This window comes from Brassica napus, chromosome A7 (genome assembly GCF_020379485.1).
Source record: "Brassica napus cultivar Da-Ae chromosome A7, Da-Ae, whole genome shotgun sequence".
Lineage (NCBI taxonomy): Eukaryota > Viridiplantae > Streptophyta > Magnoliopsida > Brassicales > Brassicaceae > Brassica > Brassica napus.
In genome coordinates this window covers 14,829,644-14,844,188 of record NC_063440.1, presented here as the reverse complement: position 1 = coordinate 14,844,188, position 14,545 = coordinate 14,829,644, and the positions used below count along the sequence as shown (strand labels likewise).

Here is a 14,545-nt window from a genome sequence, read left to right as displayed (position 1 = left end):
CATATACTATTCGTTTCATTCTCAACACATCTGCTTACAAAATCGAAAAGAACATAGTGCCTTTCATTTACAGCAACATTATCTCAAAGCAAAGGCAAACGTTAGGTAGGAAATAGTTTATGAAGAAAATATGTTACGCAGACATATAAAGTTACAGCCATGAGTTAAACATAACCGTCGTGCTGATGTAAATACAACTTACACTTACCAATAAAAATGAAAGGACCAACCGACAATAAATATCAATACGCGTGGAAACACACACATGTCAAGAGACTCAACGACCGTTCCAGTCCGGTCCTCTGCCCCAAACTCGAACAACTACTACTACACCTCCTTACAGCTGCTCTCTGCCGATCCCTGATCCGGCAACACCTGGCTGCTGCGGCAGAGAGGACAAGTGACGTGCGAGTTAAGCCACTTGTCCACGCAGTCAACGTGGAAAAGGTGACCACAGTGTGGTATCACTTTAACGGTTTCACCTTCTTCGAAGTTACTCAAGCAGATGATGCAATCCTCGATCCAGTGCTTCGCTGATTTCGTGTAACGGTACACCGGCAGTGATCGTACGGCCTCAGAATCAAGTCCCCTCGGAAGATTAAAATGCCGACGTGGTGGCGAGTATGATCTTCTTGTAGTTGGTCTGGAAAAAGAAATATCAGCCGTTGATTCATCTTCGGCAAAATGACGGATGAAGACGGAGAAGAAAGCCATGAAGAAGAGAGCAACCAAAAAGACGAAGATAGTGAGAGCCATGGAGGAGTCAACTGACCAAGCCGGCCGTGACGCAGACGGTGACGGTGGCGTAGATGATGATGATGATGATAGAGATGACGTGGCGTTTTGGACGGTTATGAGCTGAAGGAGCTTGCGGAGGTGCTTCTTAGTTCTTGCTCTCCATTACTCTATGAAGCGAAACAAAAAAACGAGACTGTTTTCATTTCAACTTTACAACTTCACTTTTTTTTTTTGAACAACCAACTTTACAACTTCACTATGTAATAGACTTGTTACATTTTCGTATACGTACACATGTTAGTTATTTACTTTATTATATGAATAAATGTAGATGTGTGCTAGGTTTTGGTGATAACGACGCACATATGGAATAATTAATACTCTCTATTTATGGAAAACAAATTAGGTAAAAACACAAAATTTAACATCTATTGGTTAAATTTAGTTTTTTATATAGTTGCTCAAAAGAAAAGTTTTTTTAAAAATAAACTTTATAACATAGATAAATTCATGTGTTTGTTAAAATCACCTCGCATTCAATTAATATGTTGCATATAGCTCTAAAAACAAACTGTAAAATTTATAACTGTAAAAATACCAATAGCATCTCGTTCTTCTATATTATAAAATAAGATAAATATTAGCTAATTTTATTATATTACTTTTACCAAATAAACATATTTATTTAATTTCATTGTCTAATTAAAAAATGTTTTATAACTAATAATTAAATAATCATTAATTTAATAGTTATTGTTATAATATATTTTTATAAATCATAGTATATCATAAACTTTTTTTGTTATCTGGGTGTATACATAATAATTATTTATATAATTTTAAAAATTAATTAATAAATTAGATTATTTAGCTTAATAATGCTAAATTATATATATATATTAAACTTTTATATTATATAATATAAATCAAATTAATATTAATATTAATGTATAACAATTATTTAATAATGATTAAATTTTATTTAGATATAAAATTATAATAAAAATTGTATATTTCTATTTTTGAGGTATAGTTTAATTTTAGTGCTTCTTACACAAATGACCTAAAATTTGTGGTTAAACACAACATATTGACTTCTTTTTAATTCTTTTTTTATTTTTTCTATTCACCCTATAAATTTAAATCAGTTCAAAAATGAAATTATTTTTTCGAAAATAATTATTTGATTCAGTCATCCACATTTTTTATTTACAATATTGATATTGTCATCAATACACCAACTAGCATGTACAACCAATTCTAAGCACACTTGAAATCGACACTTAGGGTATGAATGGTGACCAAAGAACGATGAGGAATAATACATTCCCTAATATTCCTAAAAACAATCACAATTCATAAGGAATATTTTTTTTTCTTTTCATTACCTACCATTCATTTTTTGTAGAGAAATAAATAATAAAATTATTCCTTGTTAAATATGGGATGAAACAACCTTTGTTTTTCATTCCGACAATTTTATTCCTCTACGTTTCTTTCCTATTCGTTCCTCTTGTTTTCAGAATGGTCACAAGTCGGACCCTACGTTTTTTTCCTATTCGTTCCTCTTGTTTTCAGAATGGTCACCAGACGGACCCTTACTGTTTATAACTCATTTTTTACCACAAATTATTTATCTTTCCTTTCTCTCATATTTCATCCAGAAAACCTCACTTTTCAATTTAAAATTTTGTAAACCTATTGGAATCACTGAATTAATGATTGTTGGTTATTAATGAGTGAATATCTTTCATAGAAATTATATGTACTTGGAAGAAATCTCACTAGATTTAGGTATGATTAGGAGTGGGCGCTCAGGTATCCATTCGGGTTCGGTTCGGGTTTATTCGGGTTTCGGGTTCAAAGATTTCAGCCACCGAGAAATTAACATTTCAGCATTGCCAGAGACACGAAACCGATATGTGACAACACGTGACTAGTCTGGACTATTTCTATGTAACTACACCGAATTGAAACTCTTGGACACCCATCCCAAATTTCTGTCAATAAAAAAATATTTAAATTAAGTGTGTGTTTAATTTATTTATAAGTAACTGTACCTTTCGAAAAACTAACGCATACAACAAATTATTTTAATTATATAGCAACTTAGAACATTAATGTTCAGAAACAAGCAGAGAGACATTTCATGTGTATACAAGACATATACACATTCATGTCTCTCTTAACAGCTTTTTAAATAAACAATTATTGAGCCCCAACCCCACAAATACCGACTCTTCTATAAAACATACAAGTTAACAAAATTTAGCCTAAAGTAAAATTAGTAGCTACCCAAACAGTGACAATTAAGTCCAAACTACCGCATTCATTAGTATTCCCTCCGTTTTTTAATATAAGTCGTTTTACAGCTATGCACGTAGATTAAGAAAACCATTAATTTTTTATATTTTCTAAACAAAAACATCATTAATTATTTATCTAACCACAATTCAACCAATAAAAAAATATAAGATATATTACCATTGATCACGCAACATTAATTATTAATAAATTTTACATAGAAAACCGAAAACGACATATAATTTGGAACAAAAAAATTTCTCTAAAACGATTTATATTAAAAAACGGAGGGAGTAATATATTATCATTAATCCGATACAAATAATACAAATATCTCCAGTTCTCCACCGACATTCTCCTATCGAATAAGTTGTTTTGCCTGATTTTCATGTTATTCCTTCCTTTAGCAAAGAGTTATTGGGTTTAACTCTCCACTTTTATAATCTTCTTTAAAGTAAAGACTAAGGATAGATTATAAACTAATATCAAATTTACTCATCCGAAATATGATAAATAAAAATGTTGACAAAAAGGTGAATTTACAATTTTATTTTATACAAATTGTTGTTCCCATGTGAGATGATTGTGAGAAGTGAGCTGGACTTTGTACAAATTGGGGAATATATAAACACCCACCCAATACGCATATACTATGTTTATTTGGGTAGACCATTAAATTGTAGTAGATAAATCAAAAGAAAGTTTGTTTTTTTTATTTCTTGAAAAAGGTTGATTAAATTAGGAGGCAAAAGGAGCTCTATGAGGAGTGCCTTTACGTCGCCTAGAATTAGAAGTATGAGTTGGAGGATGCGTGCCTTTGTGCGTTTCTTGTTGTCTTTCTTTACGCAATCTCTCTTCTTCATCTTCCTTATTCTTCCTCATTTCTTCAACCTGACATTTTTATGATCACATTATATATTTACCTTGTTCAAAATGTAACGTATACATATATCTTAAGATAAGTTATCTAATATGCTTGAAATTCTAACATAAACTATCAATTTACCACACCAGTTATTAAACGTTATATCATATCTCATTCCCGACAACAAATAAATTTTAAAACATTGGTAGTTGTGTTCTAGTTGGTAGAGTGTCAGTTACATTTGTTGACTCTGTATTGGCTTCTAAAAACGCAAAAAATGATAACTATGCATCCCATTTGGCATTTTCTATAGATATGACAATTTGATAAGTTTTCGGGTTCATGATTTACCCGGTTATAAAATAAGATTTGTGAATATACAGCAAATTGTTGGTAAAATACCTTGCAACCCAAGGAACAGAAGCGAGCTGGATCAAGAAGCGTTCTGCAACAAGTCTCGCAGAAGTAAGAAATGGTTTTGGTGGTGGATGACGTGGGGCCATGAGATGAATTCTTAGGCTGAGGTCTCTCGTTCAAGAAGAGAACCCTCGCGCTATTGATGACATAATTTTGTACTCCTCTTATGTCCAATACCTTCTCTATCTCCGATACTCTAACCACATTATGATACGACGATCTTCTTATCTGTAGAACCATTGTTAGCTCAATGATTAAAAAACAATGGTGAAGGGTGAATGTATAGTGATATATGTATGCAATGTAGTGAACCTGAAGGACGGGATGATCAATGTGGAGGGAGGTTCGGCAGTAGATGCAAAACGCAGCGTTTTGACAAGAGAGACAGAACATGTTGCATTCATTTCGCGGTGTCTCACAGTGTCGAGGACAAATGTTGAAGTAGTTTGTTCTTAAGAGAGTTTCCAGCCATTTCGGCTCCTCCATTTTTTCTCTCCTGTTTACGTTATTCAAATAAAAAATGGGTTAAAAATTAAAAGGGAAGATCCAGAAAACGTTCTATGAACAATGTAATAACGAAGAACATATATATACTCGTGCCATTTGAATTACCTTAAGGAAGATGATCAGGAGAGAATAAAAGAGGGAGAGAGAGAGAAAGAGAGATGGTAGATTAATTGTTTTAGAGACAAGAGCAGGAAAATCAGATTTTAAGACTAAAAGAGAGAAAAAAGATATAATTTTATAATATTATTGGTAAATGAAGATTTTTTTTATTTCTTCTTATTTAGGAGTGGCAGATATTCTGCATCTTTTGCTTATTTATTTATATATATTTTAAAACTATTAGTTTTTGGGGAGAGGAGAGAAAGGATAGAGACTATTTTAGGTTAAAGTTGATTTTAAACAGTTGGATTGAAATAATATACATGTAACATTTTTAGTTAAATAAGATAGTTTTATAAAATTTTGTCCCAGATTGAACTTTTGCAATTACTAGTTTTTATATATAATTAAATTTTACTACAAAATATTATAATGATATTACTGAAAGCTTAATATATATAAATAAGAGTAGATAACTAGTAGCAATAAACTAAAAACTAAAATATATAGATAATAAAACTATGATTATTATATGCCAAATTTAAGAACTTTTGATAGTAAGTTATAAAATTTCATATAAATTTTTAAAAATATTTAAATGATGCAGTGATAAGGGTTTATTACAAATAAACAACTATATAAATTATATATGCAAAAGATGAGCATGTCTCTCTAATTATTCAAAGTATACTTCAAAGTTTATAAATGAAGGTTTCCACCATCAAGTTTCAAAATTCCGATGTAAAAATATTGGACTTTGATGAGTTTAATTCCAACCAATGTTTGTGCTTGGCGTTCTTTTGAACTGGGGATCTATCTATTCACTTTCTTATAGATTCTTGGGTATGTTCAACATCATTTAGTATCAAAGTTCTTTTTGCCTATTGTCGATTGATATTTCTATTGGATTTTATACAAGGACTACCTGGATTATTTTTTGGATACATTTAATCTTGGTTCTAAAAATATCAGAGAAAGATAGAGTTCGGCTTTTGGAGATTACATGTATATATCCGAAGACCAAACTTTTCTTTTAGATACATGTAATATCCATTAGAAAACTATCTAACTTATACAATCAATTTTTTTTTGTTAGTGATTATTGTTTCGTTCTTTGTAAATTTATTGATCTTTTGGAATTTTTTTTTTTAAAGAACTTTAAATTTTATTAACTTCAAAAAACCTTTATACATACTATGCTATCTTTTGCAGACTAAGTAAATTGAAAAGCTATATTTATTTTAGAGAAGAATTTGAAAGAATCATCTACTCCTAAACCACATCTCATGGCCATTTCATATTTGTTTCATGACTTCCTTCTCAAAGAGGATATTCTGTTTCGGATTTGCTTATCCAAACATATGATGAGTTGACTAGCCGTTGTAGGGGGCTCTCCCACACGACGAGTGTTTCTTTCATACCATATGGCATAAGCTACAGCTTGGAAACAATACAGAAACATAAATGTTGCGGTTCTGTCTTGTAACCCCCTGACCAGAGTTTGCAACAGTGACGACCATTGAGTGGAGAGACCAACGCCCGCTAAACCTTTGACCGTTTCCCTCCATACTTCACCGGAAAAAGAGCATTCAAAGAATAAATGGTCTTGCGACTCGGTAACCGAATTACAGAGCCAGAAAGTAGACACAGCTTGGGGGTTCCACCTAAGGATCCTATAATAATTGGTAACCGAATTGCAGAGCCAGGAAGTAGACACAGCTTGGAGCTATAAGTTTATGTTGAAAAACTTAGTCAAATTTAGTAAAACTAAGGGAGAAAACATATTTTGAAAATATGAGTTTTACATATCTTGAGGTTACTTATTACTCTTAAAAATACAAGTTATTCAAAAACTAGCGTAAAAGACTTAAAAACTAGCGTAGAAGACTTCTACGGAAGTCTTCTCGGATCAGTTAGAAACTTTAATTAACGTGAATGTTGGTAACCTCATAAATATCACCAATTAAGTTATAAATTTCATTCAGCAGCCCACATATTTATTAATAAATATGAATTAACAAGAAAATGTTAAAAAGTTTTTATAGTTATAGAGAAAATGCAAATTTATTAAACATTAACGCAGCGTCATCCACGGAGGTCGTCTAGTAGACTTCCAGAGAAGTCGTCCATTTAGGTCGACGCGGACGACTTCAATCTAAGTCTTCCAGCCGACTAAAATATAAGTCGTCTGGTCAACGCAGAGGTTATTTTTGCAATTGACTTTGAAATCTGTTATCTGAGACGATTGAAAAATAAGTCATCTACTTTTGTTTGGTTAAAAAAAACTCCAAAAAAGCTAGACGACTTACATTTCAGTCGTCATAGGTTAGTTTTGCATTTGACTGGATTATTTCATAAGTTTGACTTTCCTGGACGACCTACATTACAGACGTCTGGTGAAAAATTGAAATATATGTTAGTTTTGCAATTGAAAATAAAACTTCAATATTTAATTATGTATAGACAACTTACAATTCAGTCGTCCGCCCGACGACTTACATGTAAGTCGTCCAGGATTTACGAGGTTTGACCAGAATCTCGGAATAAAATCCTGGACGACTTACATGTAAGTCGTCGGACGGATGACTGAATTGTAAGTTGTCTTGTTATAATTAAATATTGAAGTTTTATTTTCAATTGCAAAAGTAACCTACGACGACTTACATGTAAGTCGTCGGATTTTAATAAAATATTGATATTTCAATTTTCCACCAGACGGCTGAAATGTAAGTCGTCCAAGAAAGTCAAACTTGTGAAATAATCCAGTCAAATGCAAAACTAACCTATGACGACTTACATGTAAATCGTCAAGGTTCTTTGAAAATTTTTTTGTAACAAACAAAAACAGACGACTTATATTTCAGTCGTCTCAGAAAACAGATTTCAAAGTCAATTGCAAAAATAACATATGTATTGACCAGACGACTTTCAGGTAAGTCGTGTACAGCCAGACGACTTACCTGTAAGTCGTCTGGACGAACAGATCTGGAAAAAACTCGACATACTTTAAATTGGTGAGATAGCTTCTTTAGCACACATAAGGCTTCTCCAAGAACACAAAATCTCAAACGAAAGTGACCCACCCAGAATCGTTAGCTTCTATGACTTTATGAACCATAAAAAATATATAATCAAAATTTTGAGTTTTTTAGCTTAATGTGAAGAGATAGTGAGAGAGATGTTGTGTTTAGTTCATAAGAATAGAGAAAGAAGAAGGGTAAATCGATTTTGGGAGCATTAAGAGCTTCAAATTGGTTGTTCATGGTGGTTAGGGTATTGATGACAATGGTAGTCTTGTAATTATTTGAAGATGATGAAGGTGAGAGAGTAAAAATGTCATTTTCGAAAAGAAAAAGAAATTAATGGCATTTTCGTGAATTATATGAACTTGTGGGGTGAATATGACAAAACTAATTTCTAAAAAAATGAAAATTAGTTTTGTGTTTAACTTTGAGTTGCAGGTCAATTTTGCGAAAAGCCAAAAAAAAAAATTAATACACATGGAAGCTTGATCGACTACAGTTTAGGAGAAATAGGTAGGTGTATAGAATAATTAATGGAGATTTTCTTGTAATTAAACAGATTTAGTTTTTAAAGTGGGATCCATAAAGCTGCACAGGTGGACACTTTCGAGAGTGAAGAAACTATCCCATTATAATATAGATTTGTTAATCATAATGTCTGATATTTGTTATAAAATCTAAGTGTTTATTAGTAAAATTTAACTTAAACGGTGGTTGTAAGTAACATAATAAAATTGAACTTGAACGTTTGGTGTTACAAAAACTATTAATAAAATTTAACTTCAACGTTTGGTGCACAGAGTTTATCTTTAATGTTCCAGTATTGAGTGATTATCAGTGTAAAGACTTATAAATGTCTTAATCATGTTGTTACATAGTCCATTGGTTGTCGCAATTTTCTTTCGCCAAGAAAAAGAAGAAGCTAGCGGTGGATAAGAATAGCATATAAATTGAAGGAAAGAAAAGTTGATCATCTTCCAGTGTAACTTAAGAAGATAAACTTTTGAGGTCATTTATATGAATATAAATTCCAGGATTATTTAATAGAATAAGGCATGTTGCGACTCATTTTGGAAAGTTTACACGTGTTGAGATCATACTTACACTCTCTACGTTCTTACATAAACAGAATAATCAAAGACAAGAGGAGCCATCATAAAAGTCCACGATTGTTTGTATAATTTAAATCACATAATATGATAAAACCACCAACTCCACAAGCTTACCATATTACTATATTATGATGTAACAGGTCAATCAATTGTTTGCAGAACTCTTGAGGTAAATTCCGGTAAATCGGAGCAGCAAAATTTGAACAAGTCCAAGATTCATAATCATATCCGAGTAGTTAAATGTTTCCAATTTTATAAAAAAAAAAGTCAAGTTCATCATAGTTGCTGACCAAACCAATTAACCGATCCTGAATCAAATCACTAAAATCTGGTAAACAGACCTTGATTTTACTCAGAATCAGACAAGAACAAAGTAAAGAGCTTTAGAGGACAGCGGGGACAAAAAAAAATGCATAAGATGATTCACCGATTAAGTTATTAACACAGAAAGATACATGTTCAACTTCTGAGTCAGAACAGTCTAAAAGAAAACCCATAGTTAAACCCTTTTCTTTTTTCAACAACGACAAACTTGAAGTCAGGTCATCAACGAAAACCGACCAAAACGCATAAGAATCCCAAGAGAAAATATTAGCCGCATCATTCAAAATATTCACAGCTAAACCCCAAAAGATAAGTTATGAAAAAACCAAAACCGAAAGGAAGCGAGAGCGTTCATTATTTATCATTCCTTTCGGTTGGCTAGTAGCCAAGGAAGTGTCTGATCAGCAGTAGAACATAACGTCCTTGACGTTATCCTTGGTTGCTGGAAGAAGCGAGACAACAGCACTCGTGCTTGCGGTTGTGTTCCTGCTCCTGCTTGAACCTCCATCAGAGTTCTCACTTTCCATGTAGTAACGAGCCCTGAATGCAGCCAAGTGTGCATAGTAAGCCGGTGGCACAATTGAAACAGATCTCGTACACCTCGCAAACCTACGGTTTAAGACCAATTTTCAGAAAAATTCTCTACTACAAACATGTCAAAAGGGAAATGTAAGTTTTTGTTCCTTACGTGTAACAAAGGTTGTTGGTGAGCATTTGTAAGGCATCAGCTGTGAACCCGTTCTCGTCCACAAGCACATGGTAATGTGCAGGCCTGCTTGTTCCCTATAACCAAACAAAAGCAGCTTATAGTTCCTAATGATGAAACTGGCTAAAGATGTTTAACTATACTTGGGGAAGTTCTTGATTTACCTGAATGCCAGCGTGACTGTTCAAATAGAAGTCGAACTCCGTGGGATGACAGATTTTGGTATCGACGACGGTACCTATAAGAAGAAGATGCAAAAAAATATTTCAAATTTGTATATGTTGACAATGATCCAAACGAATTAAAGAGCAGATTGTGGCGAGATACCTGGCTGAATGTTCCCACTCTTATCAGTTGTCTCACGGTTCCCGTGTTGAGCAGGAAACAAACGTGTGTGGTGTCTTTTCTGGACGACCACAAACGTTACAGGCGGAAGATAACGCTCTTCGAGAGAGGCACACGCCTTGCGTATAGCAGTCATCTCATGCAACAGCACTTGGCTAAACTGTCCTTCACTCACACCATCGCTGCATAGAAAGGTAAAACGATTAGCAAAACAGATTATTATTTTCAGGCCCTATATCAATATTGACTTACCGATAGAATATGATCCTCAGAGGTTTTTGACCTGTAGCCCTCCTGAATGCGATCAGATGTTCCCTGCATTCAGATACATAATGTTCTTGTTTTTGTGAATCTGCGAAATCAAAGCAAACAAGAAGAAAAAGGAGAAAGAGCTTCTGTTCTTACCTTATCATACCAGTGTGGACTGGCCCTCGCTGAGGATCCTGTACCAGCTTATACAGGTCCTCGATGATTTCTTCCCTATGAGTTTGAGCAGACACCAGCCCACGATACTTGGTTATCTCAGGCCAATCCATCGAGGCCACAACCTTTAGTAAAAAATATATAAATAGAAACTTATAAGCTGAATTAGAAAAGATAGTGAGAGAAAAGTAAAAGCAGTGAAGATACAATACCGCAGCAATAGAAGGACTCGAGTCCTCTCCAGGTTGAGGGTGAGTCACGTCAGCACCAAAGATTATGGTTGGGCGATCACTAATCAGAGGAATCCTTCTTCTAATGGCATCATCAAGGACTGTGTTCCGTCCCCCAGTCTGATACAAATTAACCCTTAAATTTACAGTATCATAAATATAAACATGTGGAACTATGAAAGAAAATGAAAAATAGATCACAAGACCTTGACATTAATCTTCAATGCGACATTTTCCATGTACTGCTTGTTGAGTTTACGAACTTGATTTGGTTGACAACACTGGGATACTATCCCTAGCTCTGTTTCACATATCCTTTTGATCTTCCCTGCATATATAAATAACGTGGAAGCAACCAAATTGTTGGCATCTTTTACATCACAAAAATACCAACTAAGCAATATTACAATAAGGATTTAGTGGTTTACCGTATGACCCAGTGACATCCGGTAATATTACAATCAACATTTGAAGACCAGGTGCCCTTTTGTGGATATCACAAAGTGCTTCCTCAATTCTTTGAGGCTGGCAAGAGATGAACGGAATAGCAGGCTGTGGATTGAATTGCTGGAAGTATATATAAAAAACAGTCAGCGATCTTTCTAGAATAAAAGGAGAGAGTCACAACTAAGTCATACCATTCCTTTGCTGACGCACATGTCAATCAATTGCTTGCAAAACTCTTGTGGTAAATTCCGGTCAATCCTAGTAGAGAAGCACACGCTAGTCCAAGATGCAACTCTTGCTCCATTAATCATTTTCTAAAACACAAGATATACAACAATCAAAACGATGTAAAAGGCTGAAAATTTTGATATTACATGTAAAACCAATAGAAGCAGTAGGCACAAATATCCATCACTTACCTTGTCAATCATGTTCCACTGTCCTAGCCTTGGATTCACCATTTTTTCTCTGCCACTTTCATGGTATTTCAACTGTAGACAGAAATAGAACCTCGCAGTGACCAACATTGAAAAGAGAATTTGTATAGCAATAAGAAAAAACAATAGAAAAATGGAGTCGAGAAAATCACCAGGGGTGGAGGTAGGACCCGAGCCTCAACTGTGGCTAGCTGATCAGTAACTGACATTCCAAACTCCTTCCTCACAAGATCAATCTCGTGATACTTATTATTCTTGACCATCTAACAATATAAACAACAAACGTTATGTCTATTAAAAGAGGAATGCAAAAATAAAGACATCTGTGTAAATGTGATTCAAGGAGGACTAAGTATACCCCTTTGATCGAATTATCTCTAATGTCAGGCCTTTGGCAGGTAGCTCTTAGCAACGCAGTCACCTGCCTCTCATTCAGCTTTTTGGTGTATCTCTGGCCTTCAGCTATCCGGCATAACTGCAAAAAAAAAAAACAAAGTGAGCAGATCTTTAATGGTAGAAACCTGAATTCAGAAAAATGATGAAGGTAAAGAAAAAAATGAAATTGTTTGGAACTGAATCATACTTCCATTGGGAAGTAAGCAGGCCTTGAGTCACTCCCTGATTGGATAGCAGGTAGAGCCGGGTATTTCACTCTGTAATTATACTTCTCAGCAAAGTATTGCACAACAGTTTTTTGGGTGTTGTCCTCTAACGTGAACCTGAAATGAAAAACCAAGTACTATCAGCAAGTAGGAAATCAAAGATCAGAAACAAAGTCCGCATTTTATTTAGGTTTTCTTGAAACAAGCAACCATACCTTAGCTCGCTGATGGGACAGCTGGAAATCCCACTGACCTTGACACTTCTTGCGAAGTCAAACTGTGCCAATTCAACTTTTAAGCTCTTCAATGCTTTCTTCACCTAGCCACCACAAGCTAAAAACCGTATGAACAACTGCAATATCTTCTATAAGATAACTACTGAACTGGTTGAATAAACATCAGATAAGATACCTTGACACGATCCGAGTCCCTCAGTGGCCTGCTAAAATCCCTCAGATTTAGGTACTTGCCGATGAAATCAGTGACAAAGATAGGTTCATAGAAAGATCTAGCAGACACATCTGCATCATAAGAAATGAACACATGAACAATTCAAATCTCAGTCAACAAAACCAACCGCAACTAACCCAGGAAAAAAATTTCTAATAAGTTCTTACCAATGTTGAGAGACAGTCCCATCTGAGTGAGTCTTAGACTTTGGAAATACCCGCTCCAGTACTCAACACCATCACCAAGCTCACCCCTCCTTCCCAAACTGGGGTCGAAGAAAGACCTCCCAACGGAAACAAACCTGAAGAGAAAGCAATACAGTCAATGCTAAGTCCATATTCAGTCAATATTTAGTCCAATAGAGTAAATGTTTAAACTCTTAACGTACTTTTGGGATGGCAGATCCCTGAGTACAACATCCAAAACTTGGATGGTCTCGTATGGAGCATCTCTCTGTTTCCTACGGAGAAACTCCTGCAACTGATGAAGATCAGGCCTTGACGCCAGCTTTATAGCAACTCTGAACTTCCTGTCCCTCCTGCCAAAAAGTGCCAAAACACTGTCAACCAACGTGCTTTTCGCTGCCACTATAAACCAATCAACAAACAGATCAATATGCATTACTTGGATGACGCAGCAGGTTTTTTATCATTCAGATCCACAACAAACTCTTTAGACTCAAAAGGGAGAGGCCCAGCAGTGTAGAGACTCTTCCTGCCGTCATACGCAGGAATCTTCTTCGCCATGTGTGATTCTCCATAGGTCTTCACCAACGTTGTCATCACGTCCCTGTTCACCTTCTTCGAAATAACCTCGGGACTTATTGACACCTGTGCGCAGACAAATAATCAACACACATAAAGTCCCATCCACGAACGCAACAAACAACCCTAACCGTAACGCAAATACAGTAAGCTGAAGAAATGTAACAAACTTTTTTTTTGGTTTCAAATGTAACAAACTTTTTACAATAAAAGTAGAAAACTCAGAAGGAGACTAATTACATCGTAGTGATAGAGATCTCTATCCGCAACTTGAACGAGGAAGTGATTCGCGCGAATCGTCACTTTCTTCCCCGCCTGACCAAACCCTGGCCTGACCGGAAACGTCACCGCCTTCGACGACGACGGAGGAGCCGTCGTGATCTGGACTTTCTCCGCTAACTCCTGACCGAGAGACAAATCGGAATCCGAAGACGCCGAGGCCTTGGGTTTCTCACGTACGGACGACGACGAAGCGACGTCAACCGCTCCGATGGCGCCGGAAACAGCATCCGACGGAGGAGACGAAGAGCTCGAAGCGACGGGAGCGGCGTTACCGCGACCTCTCCCGCCGCGAGCGCCGGAGCTTTGCAGTGCAGGCCACGCAACGGGACCGGGGGACTGGTCAGATCGACGTCCTCCACCGCCGCCGCGACCACCACGAGACGACATTTTTCGAAGGGAAGCTTACGAAGGAAGAAAACAAAATTCGAAAACGGAAAGAGAGACAAAGGAGAGAGTAGTGTAGAGAGAGG

General features: G+C 35.4%; 2 protein-coding genes and 1 pseudogene across 2 annotated transcripts; all 3 read right to left on the bottom strand.

The window, feature by feature from the left end:
* Nucleotides 1–47: 47 nt before the first annotated feature.
* On the bottom strand, nucleotides 48–1,034 carry LOC106352586 (annotated as a pseudogene).
* Nucleotides 1,035–3,517: 2,483 nt separating this feature from the next.
* Nucleotides 3,518–6,661, bottom strand: LOC106356605 (protein RGF1 INDUCIBLE TRANSCRIPTION FACTOR 1-like). The gene is made up of 4 exons (XM_013796338.3): nucleotides 4,937–6,661; nucleotides 4,637–4,820; nucleotides 4,310–4,552; nucleotides 3,518–3,933 (listed from the first exon to the last, which is right to left on the bottom strand). The coding sequence occupies exons 2-4, from the start codon at nucleotides 4,808–4,810 to the stop codon at nucleotides 3,781–3,783; spliced, it is 570 nt and encodes a 189-aa protein (XP_013651792.2). The 5' UTR covers nucleotides 4,811–4,820; nucleotides 4,937–6,661; the 3' UTR covers nucleotides 3,518–3,780.
* A 2,800-nt stretch (nucleotides 6,662–9,461) lies between these two features.
* On the bottom strand, nucleotides 9,462–14,545 carry LOC106352557 (protein argonaute 5-like). The gene is made up of 20 exons (XM_013792173.3): nucleotides 14,034–14,545; nucleotides 13,654–13,859; nucleotides 13,418–13,567; nucleotides 13,197–13,330; nucleotides 12,991–13,100; nucleotides 12,795–12,898; nucleotides 12,561–12,696; nucleotides 12,336–12,452; nucleotides 12,130–12,240; nucleotides 11,960–12,031; nucleotides 11,732–11,854; nucleotides 11,522–11,660; nucleotides 11,300–11,421; nucleotides 11,076–11,213; nucleotides 10,846–10,988; nucleotides 10,693–10,755; nucleotides 10,423–10,622; nucleotides 10,260–10,333; nucleotides 10,078–10,172; nucleotides 9,462–9,998 (listed from the first exon to the last, which is right to left on the bottom strand). The coding sequence occupies exons 1-20, from the start codon at nucleotides 14,460–14,462 to the stop codon at nucleotides 9,791–9,793; spliced, it is 2,874 nt and encodes a 957-aa protein (XP_013647627.2). The 5' UTR covers nucleotides 14,463–14,545; the 3' UTR covers nucleotides 9,462–9,790.

Bases quoted from the DNA above. Each gene is read 5' to 3' on its own strand.
- LOC106352557 (XM_013792173.3), bottom strand. From the start codon at position 14,462: ATGTCGTCTCGTGGTGGTCGCGGCGGCGGTGGAGGACGTCGATCTGAC. The intron at 13,568-13,653 runs GTAATGCATATT...ACTTTTTGGCAG, and splicing joins AAACCTGCTGCGTCATCCAA to GAGGGACAGGAAGTTCAGAG. The intron at 12,453-12,560 runs GTATGATTCAGT...TTTTTTTTGCAG, and splicing joins CTGCTTACTTCCCAATGGAA to TTATGCCGGATAGCTGAAGG.
- LOC106356605 (XM_013796338.3), bottom strand. From the start codon at position 4,810: ATGGAGGAGCCGAAATGGCTGGAAACTCTCTTAAGAACAAACTACTTC. The intron at 4,553-4,636 runs GTTCACTACATT...ATGGTTCTACAG, and splicing joins TTGATCATCCCGTCCTTCAG to ATAAGAAGATCGTCGTATCA. The intron at 3,934-4,309 runs GTATTTTACCAA...TAAAAATGTCAG, and splicing joins TCTGTTCCTTGGGTTGCAAG to GTTGAAGAAATGAGGAAGAA.